Raw genomic sequence first — 17,546 nt, 5'->3', positions numbered from 1 at the left:
TACAACTTTTACCTGTAAGAGACACGATTTGCCTTGCCACACCCTGATACATACTTGGCAAGGTGCTGGGGATGTAACTGGGTGTTTAGGAAGCTCCACCACCATTCAGAGTGTAGCTACTGTATTTCCAAACATATGGAAACATAAAAACCTACTGAAGAGTAAAATATCTTCTGCTATCACTGATACATTGATACTTGATAGCTATTAATAAACCACAGTACTAAGTGTATTAACATTAATATGGGGGTCAAATCATACCAGAGAACACACAAAGACATTCTAAAATCAAGTTACAGAAATTGCTAATTCAAGGGGGAATGCTTACAAAAAAGGAAATGTTGTTTAAAAAACCCTTTTATCCAACAAGTTATTCTTCATCTACTATTTTACTTTCTAAATGGCTACAATTCTGCCATTCTTATGAGACAAGCAACTAGCTTTTGGAAGACAAACTTTAAAATCTACAAGTCAGTTGTCAAGGGTTAAGACAACTCTGTTGGCCAATTGTTTAGAGACACAATTCTCTACTCCTAAAAATGGTAAGGTGTGATTTTGGAAAAATGGTAGAATACAAACTGCTTAGAACCTTAATTCTTAGTTATCATAAAATCAGACTAAGTTTGGTGGCACTAAATCAGTAAAAAACCTTCTTGTACACCCAGCATTATAAGAACCAAACTGATTCTTTTTTATTCTTATAAAAGCTAAGTGACTCCCAAATCGAGTCACTTTATACCATATATCCCTGGAGAATAACATGGCCCAACACACCACATGTCCCACTTAATCTAGTCCAAACGAGTAACATAACGTGAGAAACTGCACTGTGTAATTCCTTTATTTTCTGCATATTAGTGCTTTACCAACACTACAACCATTAAGAACACAATTCCAAGTACTGTACTTTTTAGTTTGGGGAGATCACAGTCTACAGACTCATTTACTTATATTAGACAAGATTAACCTCATTCAAAACTTACTGCAGTTTATAAATTCACATAAATACAGAAATTGATGCAATTAAACAACTTCAGGATCTTATTTTTTAAATTCCTAGATCATAACTTTTTCTGCAGGTTCCAATTACCTGCCCCATGATTACCAATGGTTATGGTTCAATTTAACTACATCAATTATCAACCTTTTATATCCTTAAAGAAAATGTAAATGAAAATTACAATTTCTTACCAAAAAGTTTAGGGTTTTCCAAATTTCAAATATTTGCTTCCCTCCTCCCCCCTTCAGTTAGACATTTCAAATAAACTAAAAATAACCACATCTCACCTGCAACATTCAATAGCAATCACTTGATTATAAAATTTTAACTATGCTCCCAGTTATTTTAAAACACAAAAAAAATGGCTGCCTATCAATCTGTCTGTCACAAGTTAGAAATACTACATTTAAGAATTAAGATGAGGGTTTCAAGTTTCCTCCAGTTTAGGCATTTATACCTTTGTGCTTGTCTTGTCTAAAGATGTTACTATAGCATCAATATTTGTGTAACCCATGTTTATGTACCTTAAAATGCAATCATTTAAAACACCAAGAATTAGATTTATGGTGGAGCTTTGGGAATTTTAAAAGCAACTAAAATGTTCTCGGATGTGTCTGTCAGCTTCATTTCTAGAGATCCTTCTAAAGCAAAACTGAGAACTTTATACCTTAGTTGCATTTTGAATTCGAAAATCCCTCTGCACCATCAGGAGCCTACAACATAGCACCTTTTCTCATCTGCTTTAAGTAAAATGTGTCAAGAGTTTTACTTTCAATAGTTAACTTTTTATAGCCTTATGCTTCTCATACATCTTTGGTAAAAGCTCCATTATACAATATGGCCAAAGCACGAAGGACCAATACTGTCCAACTATGTACCATGATATCCCGCTCCATTTTAGTTTTCAGACACCCTCATGAACAAAACCCACTCCACCTTTTCCTGTATACTGCCTTTGCAGTCTACGTTTCTTAAATTCCCTACGTTTAATTCCTTGAGGATTTCTAAAATTAATCCTTAAGGCTATATGAGAACCAGATGCTGCTCACAACTCTGTATCAAGCATTAGCATTTGGTTCAAAGTATCACCATAGTGGTCTCAATAATCTAGTTACCGGTCCTAACAAGCTAAGTAATCTTGCTAGGATCTAGCTATCACCAGTGAGCACACTGCTTACCCTTGAAGAAAAATAAGTTTACATTCATTGTCATCTGTAGGTTCTTTTTCTTCATCCTACTTCCCCTTTAATTGTCATTCCTCAAGTCTACACATCATTCATTCATCACATTTCCTTCCTTAAAGGAGATAGTGTATTAATGAACCAACAGGATATCTGACTTACTATTTGTATGAGTTAATCCTACAAACAGAATTAAATATCTTTTTTATAAACCATCTTTTCCAGTGTTCTGATTAATGGAGATGTGGATCACTCAACTACAAAAGACTTCTATCTTCCGCTTAATCAGTTGCTCTAATGTAAAAACAGGAATGTGTATTTTTCAAACTAGGTAGATGTATATAATTTGTATTGTTAAATGCTTTATTAATGAACAAAGTAAACATCCTAGTAATTTTTAAACTACTGGTCTTAGACATTTGAAATGTGGTAAAGTATATATTCCAGTTTTGCCCCAAAGTCACTTAAAATATCTACAGATATCTCATCTGTGTGTGGCATACACCATTATTGCTCCATTTTCTGGGAAGAGTCTCCTTTTAAGTTAAAAAAGAGGGAAAGCACAGCAAAGTTGCTAACTTTGCAGTGAAAAAAATCTGTGTTGACGGGTTACACTTTCATCTTTTTATGCAGTGTAAGTTAACTATGTAATAAGGAACTTGAGTTTTATCCCTACTCATGCATGACGTATGTTTCAGAACTTAAAAGCTGACATTTCAAAGAACTTCTTACATTACCTGTTTAACATACTGATGTGCAACTGGAACATATTACAATGGTATTACTCATTATTTGCCACTGTAGGCTAAGTTTACTATACTTGTCTTAGATATAAAAGGTCACATTTGAAATTACTAAGTTAAAGGTAAAACTCATAAGGGAGGGGTAAAGGCCTTAAATATAAAAGACAAACGGCAGTTTGATTAAGCAATAATTTTCAGTTTACTAGATGAAACAGACTTGCAACATAGTCTGCATGAATGCAAAATAAGCCATCTACAGCAAGTGATAAGGAAACTGGGCAAAAAGGAAAAAAGCATACATTGCAAAAAAGATTCTCTCGAAATAAAAAAATCAAACCATTATTATAAAGACTTTACCAAAAACTGCTATATTTCCCCCATCCCATTTGCTGGAAGTCAATAAGAGCATTTAGCACTTTGTGTTCATGTCAATTGTCTGATCAGAGCATCCTAACGCAAAGCAAAAAGAGGGAGGAAAAAAAAGAAAAAACAAAGAGAAACAAAAAAAGGAAACCCCTAACCCCCGCCCCCCCAACCGTAGAACAGTAACTCCAGAGTTCAAATTCAAAAGAAGAGAAAGTGGCAATTCAAAGAGGTGATGGTGGCGATAATCCTATGAATGGGTTTTTGATTCCTCTCCTTCCGGGGGGATAGGTGGAGAATGCTCATTAGGATTTGTAGTTAGAGGTTAACCATGTGAGCCCCTCATAGAGTCCATCCCCTGAGGTGGCACAGGAGGGCTGCACATACCAGTTCCTGTCCCGAATCCGGGTCAGGCCCAGTTTCTCCTGGATCTCGTGGGGTTTCATGGCATCGGGCAGGTCCTGTTTGTTGGCGAAGATGAGGATTATGGCGTCCCTCATCTCCCGGTCATTGATAATGCGGTGCAGCTCCTGGCGGGCCTCGTCGATGCGGTCGCGGTCGGCGCAGTCCACTACGAAGATCAGACCCTGGGTCCCGGTGTAGTAATGCCGCCAGAGCGGCCGGATCTTGTCCTGGCCGCCCACGTCCCACACGTTGAACTTGACGTTTTTGTAAGTCACCGTCTCCACGTTGAAACCCACGGTGGGAATGGTGGTCACCGACTGGCCCAGCTTCAGCTTGTACAGGATTGTCGTCTTGCCGGCCGCGTCCAGGCCCAACATGAGGATCCGCATTTCCTTGTTCCCGAAGATCTTGGACAGCACCTTCCCCATCGCGTCGGAGGAGCCGGGGCCGGGGGCATTCAGGTGTCCCGCGTCCCCTCAGCCAACTACGCCGCAGCCGCCGCGAAACCGAAACGGAGCCTCCCAGCCGCGAGGGCGCCCGTGCGGCCTGCGTGGGAGGTGCCTCCTCGGGGCAGAGGCCCGGGCTCGCCACTCACTCGGGCATCGCCGACCGCACAACTTGATCCCTCCGGTCGCCGCCGCCGCCGGGCCCTGAGTCTGCGCCGCGAGAGCCGCCGCCCTGCTGAGGCGCGGCCCGGCCCGGAACTGCCCTTCCCCCCGCGAGCGCCGCGCGAGCGCCGCCGCCGCTCCCGCTCCTCCGCCTTCTCTTCGCTCCGCCGCGGGAGACTGAGGCCCTCCGGCCCGCCCGCCGGCCCACGAGCACCGGGCTCACCACCGACCCAGGCCACCGAGACTCAGCGCGGCTCCGGCGCCTCGTCAGGTCATGGATCCTCGCGGGAACTCGGTGCGCCGCCTGCAGAGACACAGAGGAGGAAGGGAGTTACTGGCGGAGTACCAGAGCGGAGCGGAGGCCGAGGCGGCCCGCCTTTCTAGCTCAACCCAGCAGGTTACCTCCAGCCGCCGCCCTGAGCGCGGGCTCCCTCTGGCCTCCACCTCCTCCTCCCAGCTCTGCCGCTGCCGCCGCCGCCGCCGCCGGAAAAGGCGCCGAAGAAACCGCCTCACTTCCCCTCCCGATCACGCAGGCGCAGCAAGGCCGACCGTTCGACGAGAGCGACCTCTGTAAGGAGCGCGGCCCGCGCGCCTAGCGTCATCGGCGCCACGCGCGAGGGGCGGGGCTACGGCGGCTCGGAGGCCTCGCGGGTGCGGCCAGGCCCCAGACTCGCGAAACTCGGACTCTGACCCGCGCCCACCTGTTGCTACAGTAGCGGCTCGCGTACTTTCTGCATTCCTCTTGCGCGCGCTCGCCTCCTCCACCCCCGCTCGAGCCCGAGGAGCAAATCCGCTGGGGAGCGCCCAGGGTGGGGCCCGCGGGAAGCGCGCTCCCACGATGAAGGCTTCCCCCATGCTGCTTCCAGACTTGTTCTCAGATGTCGGTGCCCGCCAGGTGCTCCGCGGGTGTCCTTCATCCCGCCGCAGCCCTCGCTCGTCCTCGATCACCCGGGAAAGCCCTGTGTGCTGTTTCTACCTCTCCCAGCCGCCTCCTTGGCCTCCTTTTCCCCTCGTGTTCTCTGCATTTCCTGAAAGACACGTGGGAGGCCCGTGTTTTGTGTGCAATCTGCCAGGCAGTGCGGCGCTTTCACTAGGCTTGGGTTTGCTGGGAAACCCTTCTTTTGAATGTTTGAGCCCTGTCTTTATACATCTCTTCAGGTCCAGTCCACGTTAGTTGAAAATGACAGTGTTAACCAGAGTTGCCATGCCTTGCCGCGTTGTCAACTGTATAAGGTGATAACGTTTCGTATTTAAGTATTACTTCCCTTTAGTGTGATGGGCAGTAGCGTCTCACCCACCCTTCCCTTGAAGAAGCCTAGACGATAATAATCTTAGCATACGGTTTAGAATCAGACTAACTACCTTTGTGGCCTGGATCTAGGCATTTAACCTTGCTAAGTTTGTTATCTCATGTTCTAACCGAGTGTAATGCCGACCTTGCTCTCTGTACTCTGTTTCAGTGTAAATAACAAAATGTTTGTGGAAGACTTTAGGAAACCTCTTTGTAGCAAGTGGTTAGAGATCAAGTTAGACTTAAAGTAAGGCGAAGCTTAAAATAAATGAACGAGGGGAAGGTAAAACAGGAAATAGGGTTTGTTATTTTTTAAGGAAGATGCTGTAACCGTATATGATAACATACCTATTGCATAATATAAGAATATTTGATCGTAGTAGATAGGTTAAGTGATGACCTTATAAGCTTCAGCTGAAATAAACTTACTAGAGTTATTAATATTCTGACGATGATCCAATTTACTTTCCATCTGCCTTAATGCGTACTGTCATAAAACTGAAAGAAGGATTTTGGAGATTAGGGTTCAAAGTGTTGCGTGTTTTATAGCTGTGACTCCTTAGGCCTCAACCTTCCTAAACTTCATTTTCCTTATCTATAAAATCAGATGAAGAATGATACCACTAATAAAAAATAGTCACCATTTATTGTTTGTTAATGGCAAACACTGTACTGAATACTTTAAATATGTTTTTTAATCCTCACAGCAATCATATGAAGTAATTTTGAGTATTAATATTATACATATGAGGAAACTCAGGGACAAAGAGGTTGTTTTTTGAGGGTCACAGAACTGAGATTAAATCATAAATCTGCAGCTCCTCCTCTTAACCCCCTAATTATGCTATCTCCCTGGCTACCTCACACAGTTGCTTGGAATCTTAGTTACAGTATTTCTTAAAATACTTCATAAAGGCCATAGTACTTATTATGCTTGAGGGAGGAATTTTTTATATGTGGCAAATAGAGGTATTTTGCATTCCAACGTGATAGTTTTCTCAGAGCAGATTCCAGTTTTTCCAAGTAGATGAGAGATTGATCTGCTGGGCTTGGATTTATCTTTTGGTGGAAGGAGTAATATAATGAAAAACAGTAGCAGCTGGAAGCACTAGCATCTACCTGGCACTGACCCTGTGTTAGGGCTAAAAAGTTTGTTTTTGAAAGCCATCTTCTGTTTATATTCCACCAGAATGCAAGCTTCATAGAGGCAGAGACTTGTTTTGTCAACATAATGTCCCCAGTGACATTATGCAGGGATCAGAAGTTACATCAATATTTGAATGAATAAATGCCATTTATACCACAAGACCAAATGAAAGAAGAAAGGGACATACTATTTTTATCTGGGTGTAGGGTATTGGATATCTAGAGTAGCTCATCCTACCATAAATTATATTAAGTAATAATCATAAAACAATATAATGGCCAGAAAATAAATACAGACAGTGAAAATTTTAACTTTGTATATAATCATGGCAGTTGAGAAAATAAGTAAGTGAATTTCATAAAACCAAAATATCTGTAAAAAGTAACAGTTTAGGCAGCTACTAAATCCTAGCACTGATGAAACATTTTCTTGATTTCTTCTTGAAACAGTTAATAATTCAAAAATAGTAAATTTGAAAAATATTTCCATTCTGTGAAATGTTTTACAGATAAACTAAAATTTGCATTTATGAAACAAAATATTACATTTCTCCGTGTGTACCCTGTTTCACTGTTTTAAGTTTCAAACACAAATGAAAGCTGCAAAGCTACAGAAAAATTAATCTCTGCTTTTTAATTTAAAGCCTATAAATGAAAAGGTTTCTTCAGCTTACTTAGAAATGAGACTCCCCTTTTAGAAAACACCATAATTTCTAATCTGTTGAACAACCGCATGTATTATCTTGTGATATTCCTGACTAAAATACCACGTGATAAGAAAAATATTCACTTAAAAAATGGCTTAACTTTTTGCTTTTCAAATGAAATGAACAAGTCTTTAACAATAGCACCCCATTCTGTTTACCCCCATTTCTGAATTCCTAAAGCTCTTAATCATTTATTCTGTATGACTGTGTCATATATTTCTTTTTTTTTTTTAAAGATTTTATTTATTTATTTGACAGATAGAGACAGCCAGCGAGAGAGGGAACACAAGCAGGGGGAGTGGGAGAGGAAGAAGCAGGCTCATAGCGGAAGAGCCTGATGTGGGGCTCGATCCCATAACGCCGGGATCACGCCCTGAGCCGAAGGCAGACGCTTAACCGCTGTGCCACCCAGGCGCCCCCATATGTTTCTTTTTATCCCATGCAGTGCTAAGGACAATTCTGACCACACAGCAGGGATGGTCAGACTACATACCTGTTTAAGGAAGATACCATCCCTTGCTTATGGCTTCATTTTGAGCTTTTAGTCCACTTACCCAGCGTTGAGCTCTATCTGGTTTAAAAAAGCCTCGAGCCCCAGGAAACGTAGTAGCAGTAGAAATAAAGAGCAAACAAGAAGCTATTATAAAGTATATCTTTAGAAAAATTTCTAAGTTTTTCCATCCAAAACATTGCGGCAGGAGAATTAGCCCTCCCTTCATATTATACCTATCAGCTTATAAGCTCTCTAAGAAAGGTTTCATGTCCTTTTCATTTTTGAATCCTTAGTCCCTAGCACAATAGGGTGTATGTAGTAAAAGTAGCAAACATTTTTTGATGATAATACAGTGAAGATTGAGGCTCTCAAAAATAAAACTAAAAAATCCAATTAAGACAATGAAAACAAATAATTTTAATTTGTAAGTATTCTTGGTAACTTTTTTTTTTAAGATTTTATTTATTTATTTGACAGAGCACAAGCAGGGTGAGTGGCAGGCAGAGGGAGAAGCAGGGCTCATCCCAGACCCTGAGATCATGACCTGAGCCAAAGGCAGACGCTTAATGACTGAGCCACCCAGGCACCCCAATTCTTGGTAACTTTAATGGATGCAAATATTTTAAAATACTTAAAGGGACACCAGGAACCAAAATAATAGTTCACTCCCTCGCCTCTTTCTGTGTCAGCTAAGGAACCACTTTCTAGATCTTCCTGTTTAACTATAAAAAATAAGTTATATCCCAATCTAAACCTTAATAATTACTTCAGTTATTGCCTGAGTATGAAGATTTCATCTCATTTTTAAAGTGGGAATGATAAAACTAAAAACTAATTATAGTTGATATTTTAGCAAATTGTTTAATAGTTAGGGCTTCGGACCATAAAAATAAACACTGAGGCAACATGGTCTAGTGGCACAAGTGAATAGAAAAAGCCAAATGATATCCTTAAATTACTCCCAACACTTCGTAATTAGGTTTGGGTAAGTTATTCATCCTCATTGATCATCATTTTTTTCTATTCCTGCAATGGAGAAATCTCTCTTAGTTGACTAGGGCAATATATAGTATTTTCCTTTACAGTTGAAAGAGCCGAGCCACTGAGAGGATAAGCTACTTTCTTAAGATCAATAAAATAGTACAAAAGAGGTTCAAATTAAGATTTTTTTTTTGATTCAAGTCTGGTGTTCTTTCCTCTATTGTACAAAATAGTTGTGTGAACTCAGTAAGCTGGACTAGATCAATGGCTTTTAGCCCGGGCTGCACATTAAAATCACCTGGGGCATTTTAAAATTACATAAGTGCTTGGGCCACACCCCAGATCAAGTAAGTCAAAATATTTAGGGTAGAAGTTCTACCCACCACTCTTTTTTTTAAGGCCTCCCTGAGTGATTCTAATGTGTAGCTAAAAATGAGAACCATTGAATTAATTGCTAACTTCCCTTTACGTTAAGAAGTCTATGAATTTTGGGGATGCCAGGATGGCTCAGTCGGTGAAGCATCTGCCTTCAGCTCAGGTCATGATCCCAGGGTCCTGGTACTGAGTCCCTCATTGGGCTTCTTGCTCAGCAGAAAGCCTCCTTCTCCCTCTGCCCGCCACTCCCCCTATTTGTGTTCTCTTTCTCTCTGACAAATAAATAAAATCTTTAAAATAAAAAAGTCTATGAATTCTGAACTCTACTTATTTTATTATTCCTCTTTCTCAAATGCATACCTCCACATGCAATTTTTTGCATAGTAGAGTCCAATAATACCTTAATCACTGGTATAACTTACCAAGACATTAGACCTGTCAGACAAAGGCGTAAAAATTTCTGAGATTCTTGTAAAAAGGTATTTTAAAAACATACTATACTTATAGCTAAATTTATTGAATTTTTATTAATAGAACCACTATCAACTAGTCAGTGCCATTCAATGAAAAGAAAATAAGATGGACTACTTGGCAACCATAAGATGCTCAAACTCGCAAACTCTGGATTAAAACTTGTCTGTTAATACTTGCCATTTGGCTGCCCAGATGCAAATATCTCTCCTATTTGACTTAATCCCAAAATAGGTAGAAAGAAAGATAAAGGTGGGCAAATAGACCTATTCCTTTTCCTATCTCCCTGGTAGCTAGGATTTGGGTAAGTCAGCTGGGCTCAACGAATTAATAAATCAATGTCCAACTACAGGCTTTGAATTTTGAGAGATTCAAAATACAGAATTGCTGGGAAAAGTGCCCAGAGTGACTGAGTCCAACAGGATGGTGGCAGATATCTAGTGGCAGGAGTGCCAATGGCAACAAGTGTTATAGAAAAAGCACCAGCAAACTGTTCTGTGGCATAGGCCCAACAGTACCTTTTCTCCCATCTCTACAGCCCTCCTGACAATTCTGTGGGTCTTCTAATACACTTCCGATGAAATTATCTTCAGTTCAAGTTAACCATGGTCAGTTTGATTATAAATAAGGACCCCGAATGGTACATATTTTAATTTAAAGAATGCAAAGTAAAATCTTTAACCAACATTGTGCAAACTGAAGATCTGATTATGTTAGCAATTTTCCCATTAGGCAGTCATTCAAAATGGAGTCAGACAGGTAGAAGTCTAGAATCATTTCCAACCTGCTAAAATTATGTTCCTTCTCACAGAAGTACATGAATGTATCGTTTTTATATCAACCATTTGAATCACTATAATTTTTGGAGTGGAAAACATTTCATGTCTTGGAGATAACCATAGTATTTGCTGTTAAAAGAAGCATATAATGTCAGAAATTTGGTTTTTGATATCAGAAAAGTATTTTTAAGCTAAAACAAGATTAGTATTTCTGTCTAAACTGACAAAGACTGAAATATTGATTTTCTGAAAAAGGGTTTAGTTTTTAAAGAACAGAGAAGCTAAATCATTCAGACTGCTTAATTAACTGAATCCTGCAAGCTTTGTAATTAAGCAGTAAGACAACCTCAGATGTGTCGTCATTATACAATGACATACTCCATAGCTGTGTGTTGGTGCAGATAGCGTGCTCTTCAGGAAGATAGTTCAGGGACACCAAACAGCTGAGGGCTAAAATTAACCTCGTTCTGTCTTTATAGTGGTTCCAGCTTTAAATTTCTTAGTTTACAGGTTCCGTTGTTTGCTTTATCTTGTTTTTGTCTCCTCATATGGTTAGAGATCTATAAAGGAAATGGCATGAAAGCAAAATACTGACCTCTGATTAATGAGTCACAATGGTACTAAACAAATAGATTACTCATTTAAAACATTATGCAGTATTAGCTCTTTTTTTTTTTTTTTTTTTTTTTGCCCCTAGCATTGTATTCTGCTTTTGATCTGCCTTACTTCCTGACTTGCTGGTAGGGGATTCAGCTTCTCAAGGAGATCCTTCTAACAGCCAAATGGGTGATAAAAGCAAGGTAGAAGAACTCCCTATGTTACAGAACCCAGAGAAAAGAATTAATCTTCCAAATCTCAAGAAAAGATGGTAAGCCAATAAATTTAAAACTGTTTATGGATTAGAAACCAAATAAATGAAATGATTTTAAATGCCACACAATGCTATTTCAAAGAGAATAAATGAATAAATTAAAAAATGAGTGGGAAAGAAGAAGTGGGAAAGAAGATGGGAAGGAAGAAAAAAAGGAAGAAATGAAGGAGAAAAGGAGATAATTGTATTGAAAAATAGAGTGTGGCAATCTTGTAAACTGATACACCCTAACCTAATTCAAAACCTAGCTTGGGGGGCGCCTGGGTGGCACAACGGTTAAGCGTCTGCCTTCGGCTCAGGGCATGATCCCGGCGTTCTGGGATCGAGCCCCCATCAGGCTCTTCTGCTGTGAGCCTGCTTCTCCCTCTCCCACTCCCCCTGCTTGTGTTCCCTCTCTCGCTGGCTGTCTCTATCTCTGTCGAATAAATAAATAAAATCTTTAAAAAAAAAAAAACCTAGCTTGGGGTTGGAAAGGAAAGAGTCCTTAGAAAAGCATGACCAGGCAGATTTATGTGAGATCTCCTCCTCCACAAACTTTTTTTATTTTGTTTTATGCACACGTAGCATGTGTACCAAGAACAAACAAGGGAGCAGTTTTTGCTGTTGAATACCTTTGGACTATCAGTATACGATTGTCTGGAGTAGGTCCCACTCCAACATACAGTTCTGAGCACAGTGTCCAAGATTTATAAGTGCGGAAATAGTTGTAAAATCCTAAGTAAATGTTACACTATAACCAATTTAACAATGGCTTAATTGGGCAAAATTTATGGTTTGTTTCCATTTCAAGTAAGAAAGATTTATGTTCCAATAGGCTTAGAAAGACACGTACTAGGTTCTGTGTCCATAGTAATAGATAACATAAATCTGCCGAGCCAAAATCTGGCTTCAGGGGTAATATTACAGTTTCATAAACTGGAGTCTATGGTGCCATGACCCTCTCTGGTGAACTAAGACAACAGTTCCTGTGCTCTCATCACTGTGGAAGGAAGATCAGCTATCTGTGTGCTGACTTCCCAAACTAACTAGATTATTGCTGGAAAGTCTTCAAAGTAGTTTCTGATGTTGGACTTCATTTTTAAATGTAAACATGGGTCTTTCTGCTTCTTATTATATCTTTTTGACATGGTAAGTCATGAATTCAATGTGCTTACCCAGTAGCAGCCTTGGTTATATAAAAAGGTTAACCTGGGACTTTATAACAATTTTGATATGGACACATCCTGAACAGTATGTCAAAGAATTAAGGGCACCTGGGTGGCTCAGTTGAGCACCTGCCTTCGGCTCAGGTCATGATCCCAGGGTCCTGGGATGGAGCCCCACATCAGGCTCTCTACTCAGTGGGGAGCCTGCTTCTCCCTCTCCCTCTGCCTGCCACTCCATCTGCCTGTGTGCGCTCTCTCTCTCTCTGTAAAATAAATAAATAAAATCGTTAAAAAAATTTTTTTAGCAGTAGAACAAGTCGCCCAACGTATTTGACACTTTTAGGGTGTCTTTGAAAACAGCTACCTCCCCCGCCATCCATCGGAGCACCGGAGCAGGTTCCTGGCATCCATGTGACTCCTCCACACATACATCTCTGGTCTTACCAGTTGGACCACAGGTGCACTCGTTATTCTAATTGGCTAATCAGATTCTCAGTCCTGAGAATTTAAGATCAGATCTGAAGGAAGACTATGTGAGTCTGTCTTTTCCCAATGGATCTATATCCTACTAACTAGTGACTACGTCACAGCCATACTCTGCTTTGAGTACTGTGTGGCAGACAGAAGTGAGTCTTCAGGAAGAAAGAAAAAACAGATGTACAGAAAGGAGCAGAGACAAACAGAGATTATTTCCTAGGCTCCATTGCACAGTTCCAGGCCCTTCTTGGGGTCTGTCTGCATACCAACATTTGAGTTTCATGAGACATCTTGTATCTTTTTTTTTTTTAAGATTTTATTTTTATTTATTCGACAGAGATAGAGACAGCCAGCGAGAGAGGGAACACAAGCAGGGGGAGTGGGAGAGGAAGAAGCAGGCTTTCAGCAGAGGAGCCTGATGTGGGGCTCGATCCCAGAACGCCGGGATCACGCCCTGAGCGGAAGGCAGACGCTTAACGACTGAGCTACCCAGGCGCCCCACACCATTAGAATTAGAGTCAGAAGGACTGGGCTATTGATAAGTCTAATTCATTATATAAAAAGCTCTAAACAGGTCTGTAACTTGGTCTTTTGACCTATCCTTGAATTGCTTTATAGAGCTCTTAGAATAATTTAATGCATTCCCTTATAATTATAGCAATAGTTATCTTAATGTGGGAGGAGAAAGAGACATCACAGAATCACTGGAGGAGTTTATCAGTTAGCATCATTTGCCCTAACCGGAAGGTGATTATAAAAATTAATACAATACACTCCTGTTTTGGGGAAAATCGGATAGACATACTTTTTCCAGTTCCACTCTCTACAACTAAAAACCCTGGATGTTCCATATTATACAAGAATAAGAAAACTTTAATGGATGGAGAGAAGAAAGCAGACTGGCTGCACTAGAGACCAAGGAGTGACATGGTAGTGAGTTCCCTGGGTTTTCTCTTTGACTCATATATCCCAGACTTGGAGCTTAAGAAGTCAGAAATGCCAAAACAAAACAAAACAAAACAACAACAAGAAAAACAACAAACAAACAGAAAAAACCCTCTAATGAATACTCTCTTTTCACCCAAAGAATTAGGAAAGGGACAACCTAGCAAGACAGAAAACTTTGAGAAAATAACCACTGTACTCCAGCCAAACAACAAAAATAAAGTTGTGGCCCCACATTCACCTGACACTACCCCAGCAGTATGGGCAAAGGCTGGGTGGGTAGCTTAGATTTACATCCTTGTGGGACTCTTTTTTTTTTTTTTTTAAGATTTATTTGTTTATTTTAGAGAGAGAGAGCACACACAAGCATTGGGAGAGGGAGAGAGAGAATCCTCAAGCAGACTCCCTGCTGAGTGTGGAGCCTGATGCAGGGCTTGATCCCAGGACCCTGAGATCATGACCTGAGCCAGAATCAAGAGCCAGCTGCTTAACTGACTGAGCCATCCAGGTGTCCCTCCACCCTTGCTGGACTCTTAATGGTATTCTCTCTCACTAGGTGGAGCAGGGAATAGGGACTGTCATCCCTACCAGGTGGTAATGAGCCCTACCCAAACACTTGGTGTCAGTGGAGAACACATGAGAGCCTAGACTTTCACCTCCATGGACAGTTAGAGGTACCCCTTCCCCTCTCTGCTGGGATAGTATCAGAAGAGGCTTAGTGGAGAGTCAGTGTTTTCAATGTAAGTAGAGGCCTACCCCTTCTTCCACCATGGCCCCTCGTGTCCCCAACAGTCTTCACCCTTTGTGGTGTGGTGTTAGTGAAAACCATGTGGGGAGCAGTAATGAGATATAACTACCCCTTCCAACTGGAGGCCTAGTGGGGAGCCAGTACTCCCACCCCCACCCAGCAGTAACAAGGAGCCTTCCCTTAGAGTGTCAACAAAGGCTGAGTAAGGAACCTAGGCTTCTGCTCCTACCTGGTAGTAATTAGGTGGTGCTCCACTTTTCCTGTTGGAAAGGTGTTAGAGGAGACCAGCTAACACAGAAAGTTAAATAAGATCCAAAGTCTTATAATATCCAAAATCTTCAGATCTCAACCAAAATTCACTCATCATACCAAGATCTCAGACTGAGAAAAAACAATAAGTGCCAACACCACTATGACCAAGGTGTTAGAATTGTCTGACAAAGATTTTAGAGCAGCCATCATAACATTGCTTCAATGAGGAATTGTGAACACACTTGAAACAACTGAAAAAATAAGAGTCTCAGCAAGGAAATAAGAAGTCTCAGCAAATATATAGAAGATATTTTTAAAAATGGAAATTTTAGAACTGAAAATATAATAAAAAAAAAAAACTCAGTGGATGGGCTCCACAGCAGAATGACAGAGATGGAGGAAAAAGTGGACTGGAAGATAGAACAATTGAAATTGCCCAATCTGAACAACAGAGAGAAAATAGAGTGAAAAAACAGAAGAGCCTCAGAGACCTGTGGGACTGTAACAAAACTTCTAACGTTCATATCATTGGAGTCCCAGGAGAGGAGAGAGAGGGAAGGGCTGAAAAAGTCCCCTAAGATAACCACTTCCCAAATTTGGCAAAAAAATATAAACCTACATATTTAAAAAGCTGAATGAACTTCCAATAGGATAAATCTGATCTGAGGAGACTCACATCAAAACACATTATAGTCAAACTTCTAAAAACTGAAGACAAAAAAATCTTGAAAACAACCAGAGAAAAACAGCACCTTACCTACAAGGGGAAAAAAAACCCCAATTTAAACAATAGTGGGTTTCTGGGGCTCCTGAGTGGCTCAGATGCTTAAGCATCTGCCTTCAGCTCAGGTCATGATCTCAGGGTCCTGGAATCAGGCCCTGCATTGGGCTCCCTGCTCAGCGAGAAGTCTGCTTCTCCCTCTCCCTCAACCCCTCACCCCTGCTCGTACTCTCTCTCTCTCTCTCTTGCTCTACTCTCTCTCTCAAATAAATTAATAAAATCTTTTTTAAAATAGTGGGTTTCTTACCAGAAAACAGAGAGGCCAACAGGAAAGAACATTTTTTAAGTGCTGAAAGAAAAAAACTGTCAACCCAGAATCCTATATCCAGTAGAACATCCTTTGGGAAATCAAGACATTCTCAGCTGAAGGAGAACTAAGGGAATCTCACCAGCAGACCTAGCCTAGAAAATGTCCAACAGAAGTTGGAAGTTCTCTAAACAGAAAGGAAAGGATTTTTTTAAAAAAAGGAATCTTGGAACGTCAGGAGGAAAGAAGGAACATAGTAAGGAAAAATATAGGTAAGTGCAATAGATTTTCCTTCTTCAGTTTCTTAAGTTACATTTGGTGATTGCATCAGAAATTTATAATACTGTCTGATACGGTTCTAAATGTGTATAGAAGAAATGTATTAAAGACAATTATAATATAAACAGAACAACCAAGGAACATAAATATGTGAAGCAAAAACTGATAGAACTGGAAGGGAAAATAGGTAAATCTACAATTATAGTTGGAGATTTCAATACCTCTCTCTTGACAATTTATAGAACAAACTAGACAAAATCAGCAAGGATATAGAAAAACTCAACGGTGGCATCAACCAACAGGATATAATCAACATTTATAGAATATTTCACCTAACAATACAGAATACACATTCTTACCGAAGTACCCATGGAGCATACACTAAAATAGATCATATCCTGGACCATAGAACAAAAATTCAGCAAAATTTTTTTAAGTTTTTTTTTTTCATTTACTTCAGTAATCTCTATATTACTCGAACTCATGGCCTTGAGATCCAGAGTCACATGCTCTTCCAACTCAGCCAGCCAGGCATCCCAAATCTCAGCAGCTTTTAAAGAATGAAATCATACTGAGTATGTTCTCCCAACGACAATGGAATCAAACTGGAAATTTATAACAGAGAGGTAACAGGAAAATCTCTACCTGCTTGGAAACTAACACACTTCCAAGTAATCCGTAGTCAAAGAGTAAGTCTCAAGGGAAGAAAAATACATTGAAATGAATGAAAATGAAAATGCAACATATGAAAATTTGGGGGACCAGCTAACACAGTGCTGAGAAGGAAATTTATAGCATTAAAATGCACACCCTAGAATAAGAGGGAAAGTCACAAATCAATAATCCAAGTTACCATCTCAAAAAGCTCAAAAAAGAAAAACAAATCCAAAGCAACAGAAGGAGGAAATATTAAAGAGCAGAAATTAATAAAATTGAGAACAGAAAAACAATAGAGAAGATCAATGAAACAAAGAAGCTGGTTCATTGGAAAGATCAATTAAAGTGACAACCTTGGGGCACCTGGATGGCTCAGTCAGTTAAGTATCTGACTCTTGATCTCAGCTCAGGTTTTGGTCTCAGGGTCGTGAGTTCAAGCCCAGTGTGGAGCCTGCTTAAAAAAAAAAAAAAAAAGTGACCACCTCTATCTAGCAAGACTGACAAAGAAGGAAGACACGAATTACCAATATCAGAAATGAAACATGAGCTGTCACTAGAGACCCTGCAGGTAACAAAACTATAATAATGGAATGCTGAAAAC

General features: G+C 40.5%; 1 protein-coding gene across 1 annotated transcript; it reads right to left on the bottom strand.

Moving 5' to 3' along the window:
- Positions 1-823: 823 nt before the first annotated feature.
- Positions 824-5,965, bottom strand: ARF6 (ARF GTPase 6). The gene is made up of 2 exons (XM_045799059.2): positions 4,703-5,965; positions 824-4,604 (listed from the first exon to the last, which is right to left on the bottom strand). Exon 2 carries the CDS (start codon positions 4,118-4,120, stop codon positions 3,593-3,595), a length of 528 nt encoding a protein of 175 aa, XP_045655015.1. The 5' UTR covers positions 4,121-4,604; positions 4,703-5,965; the 3' UTR covers positions 824-3,592.
- Between the last annotated feature and the right edge of the window lie 11,581 nt (positions 5,966-17,546).

Source organism: Ursus americanus, chromosome 35 (genome assembly GCF_024610735.1).
Source record: "Ursus americanus isolate L20-20 chromosome 35, mUrsAme1.1.p, whole genome shotgun sequence".
In the NCBI taxonomy this organism is placed as follows: domain Eukaryota; kingdom Metazoa; phylum Chordata; class Mammalia; order Carnivora; family Ursidae; genus Ursus; species Ursus americanus.
This window is presented reverse-complemented; position numbering and strand designations above follow the sequence as displayed.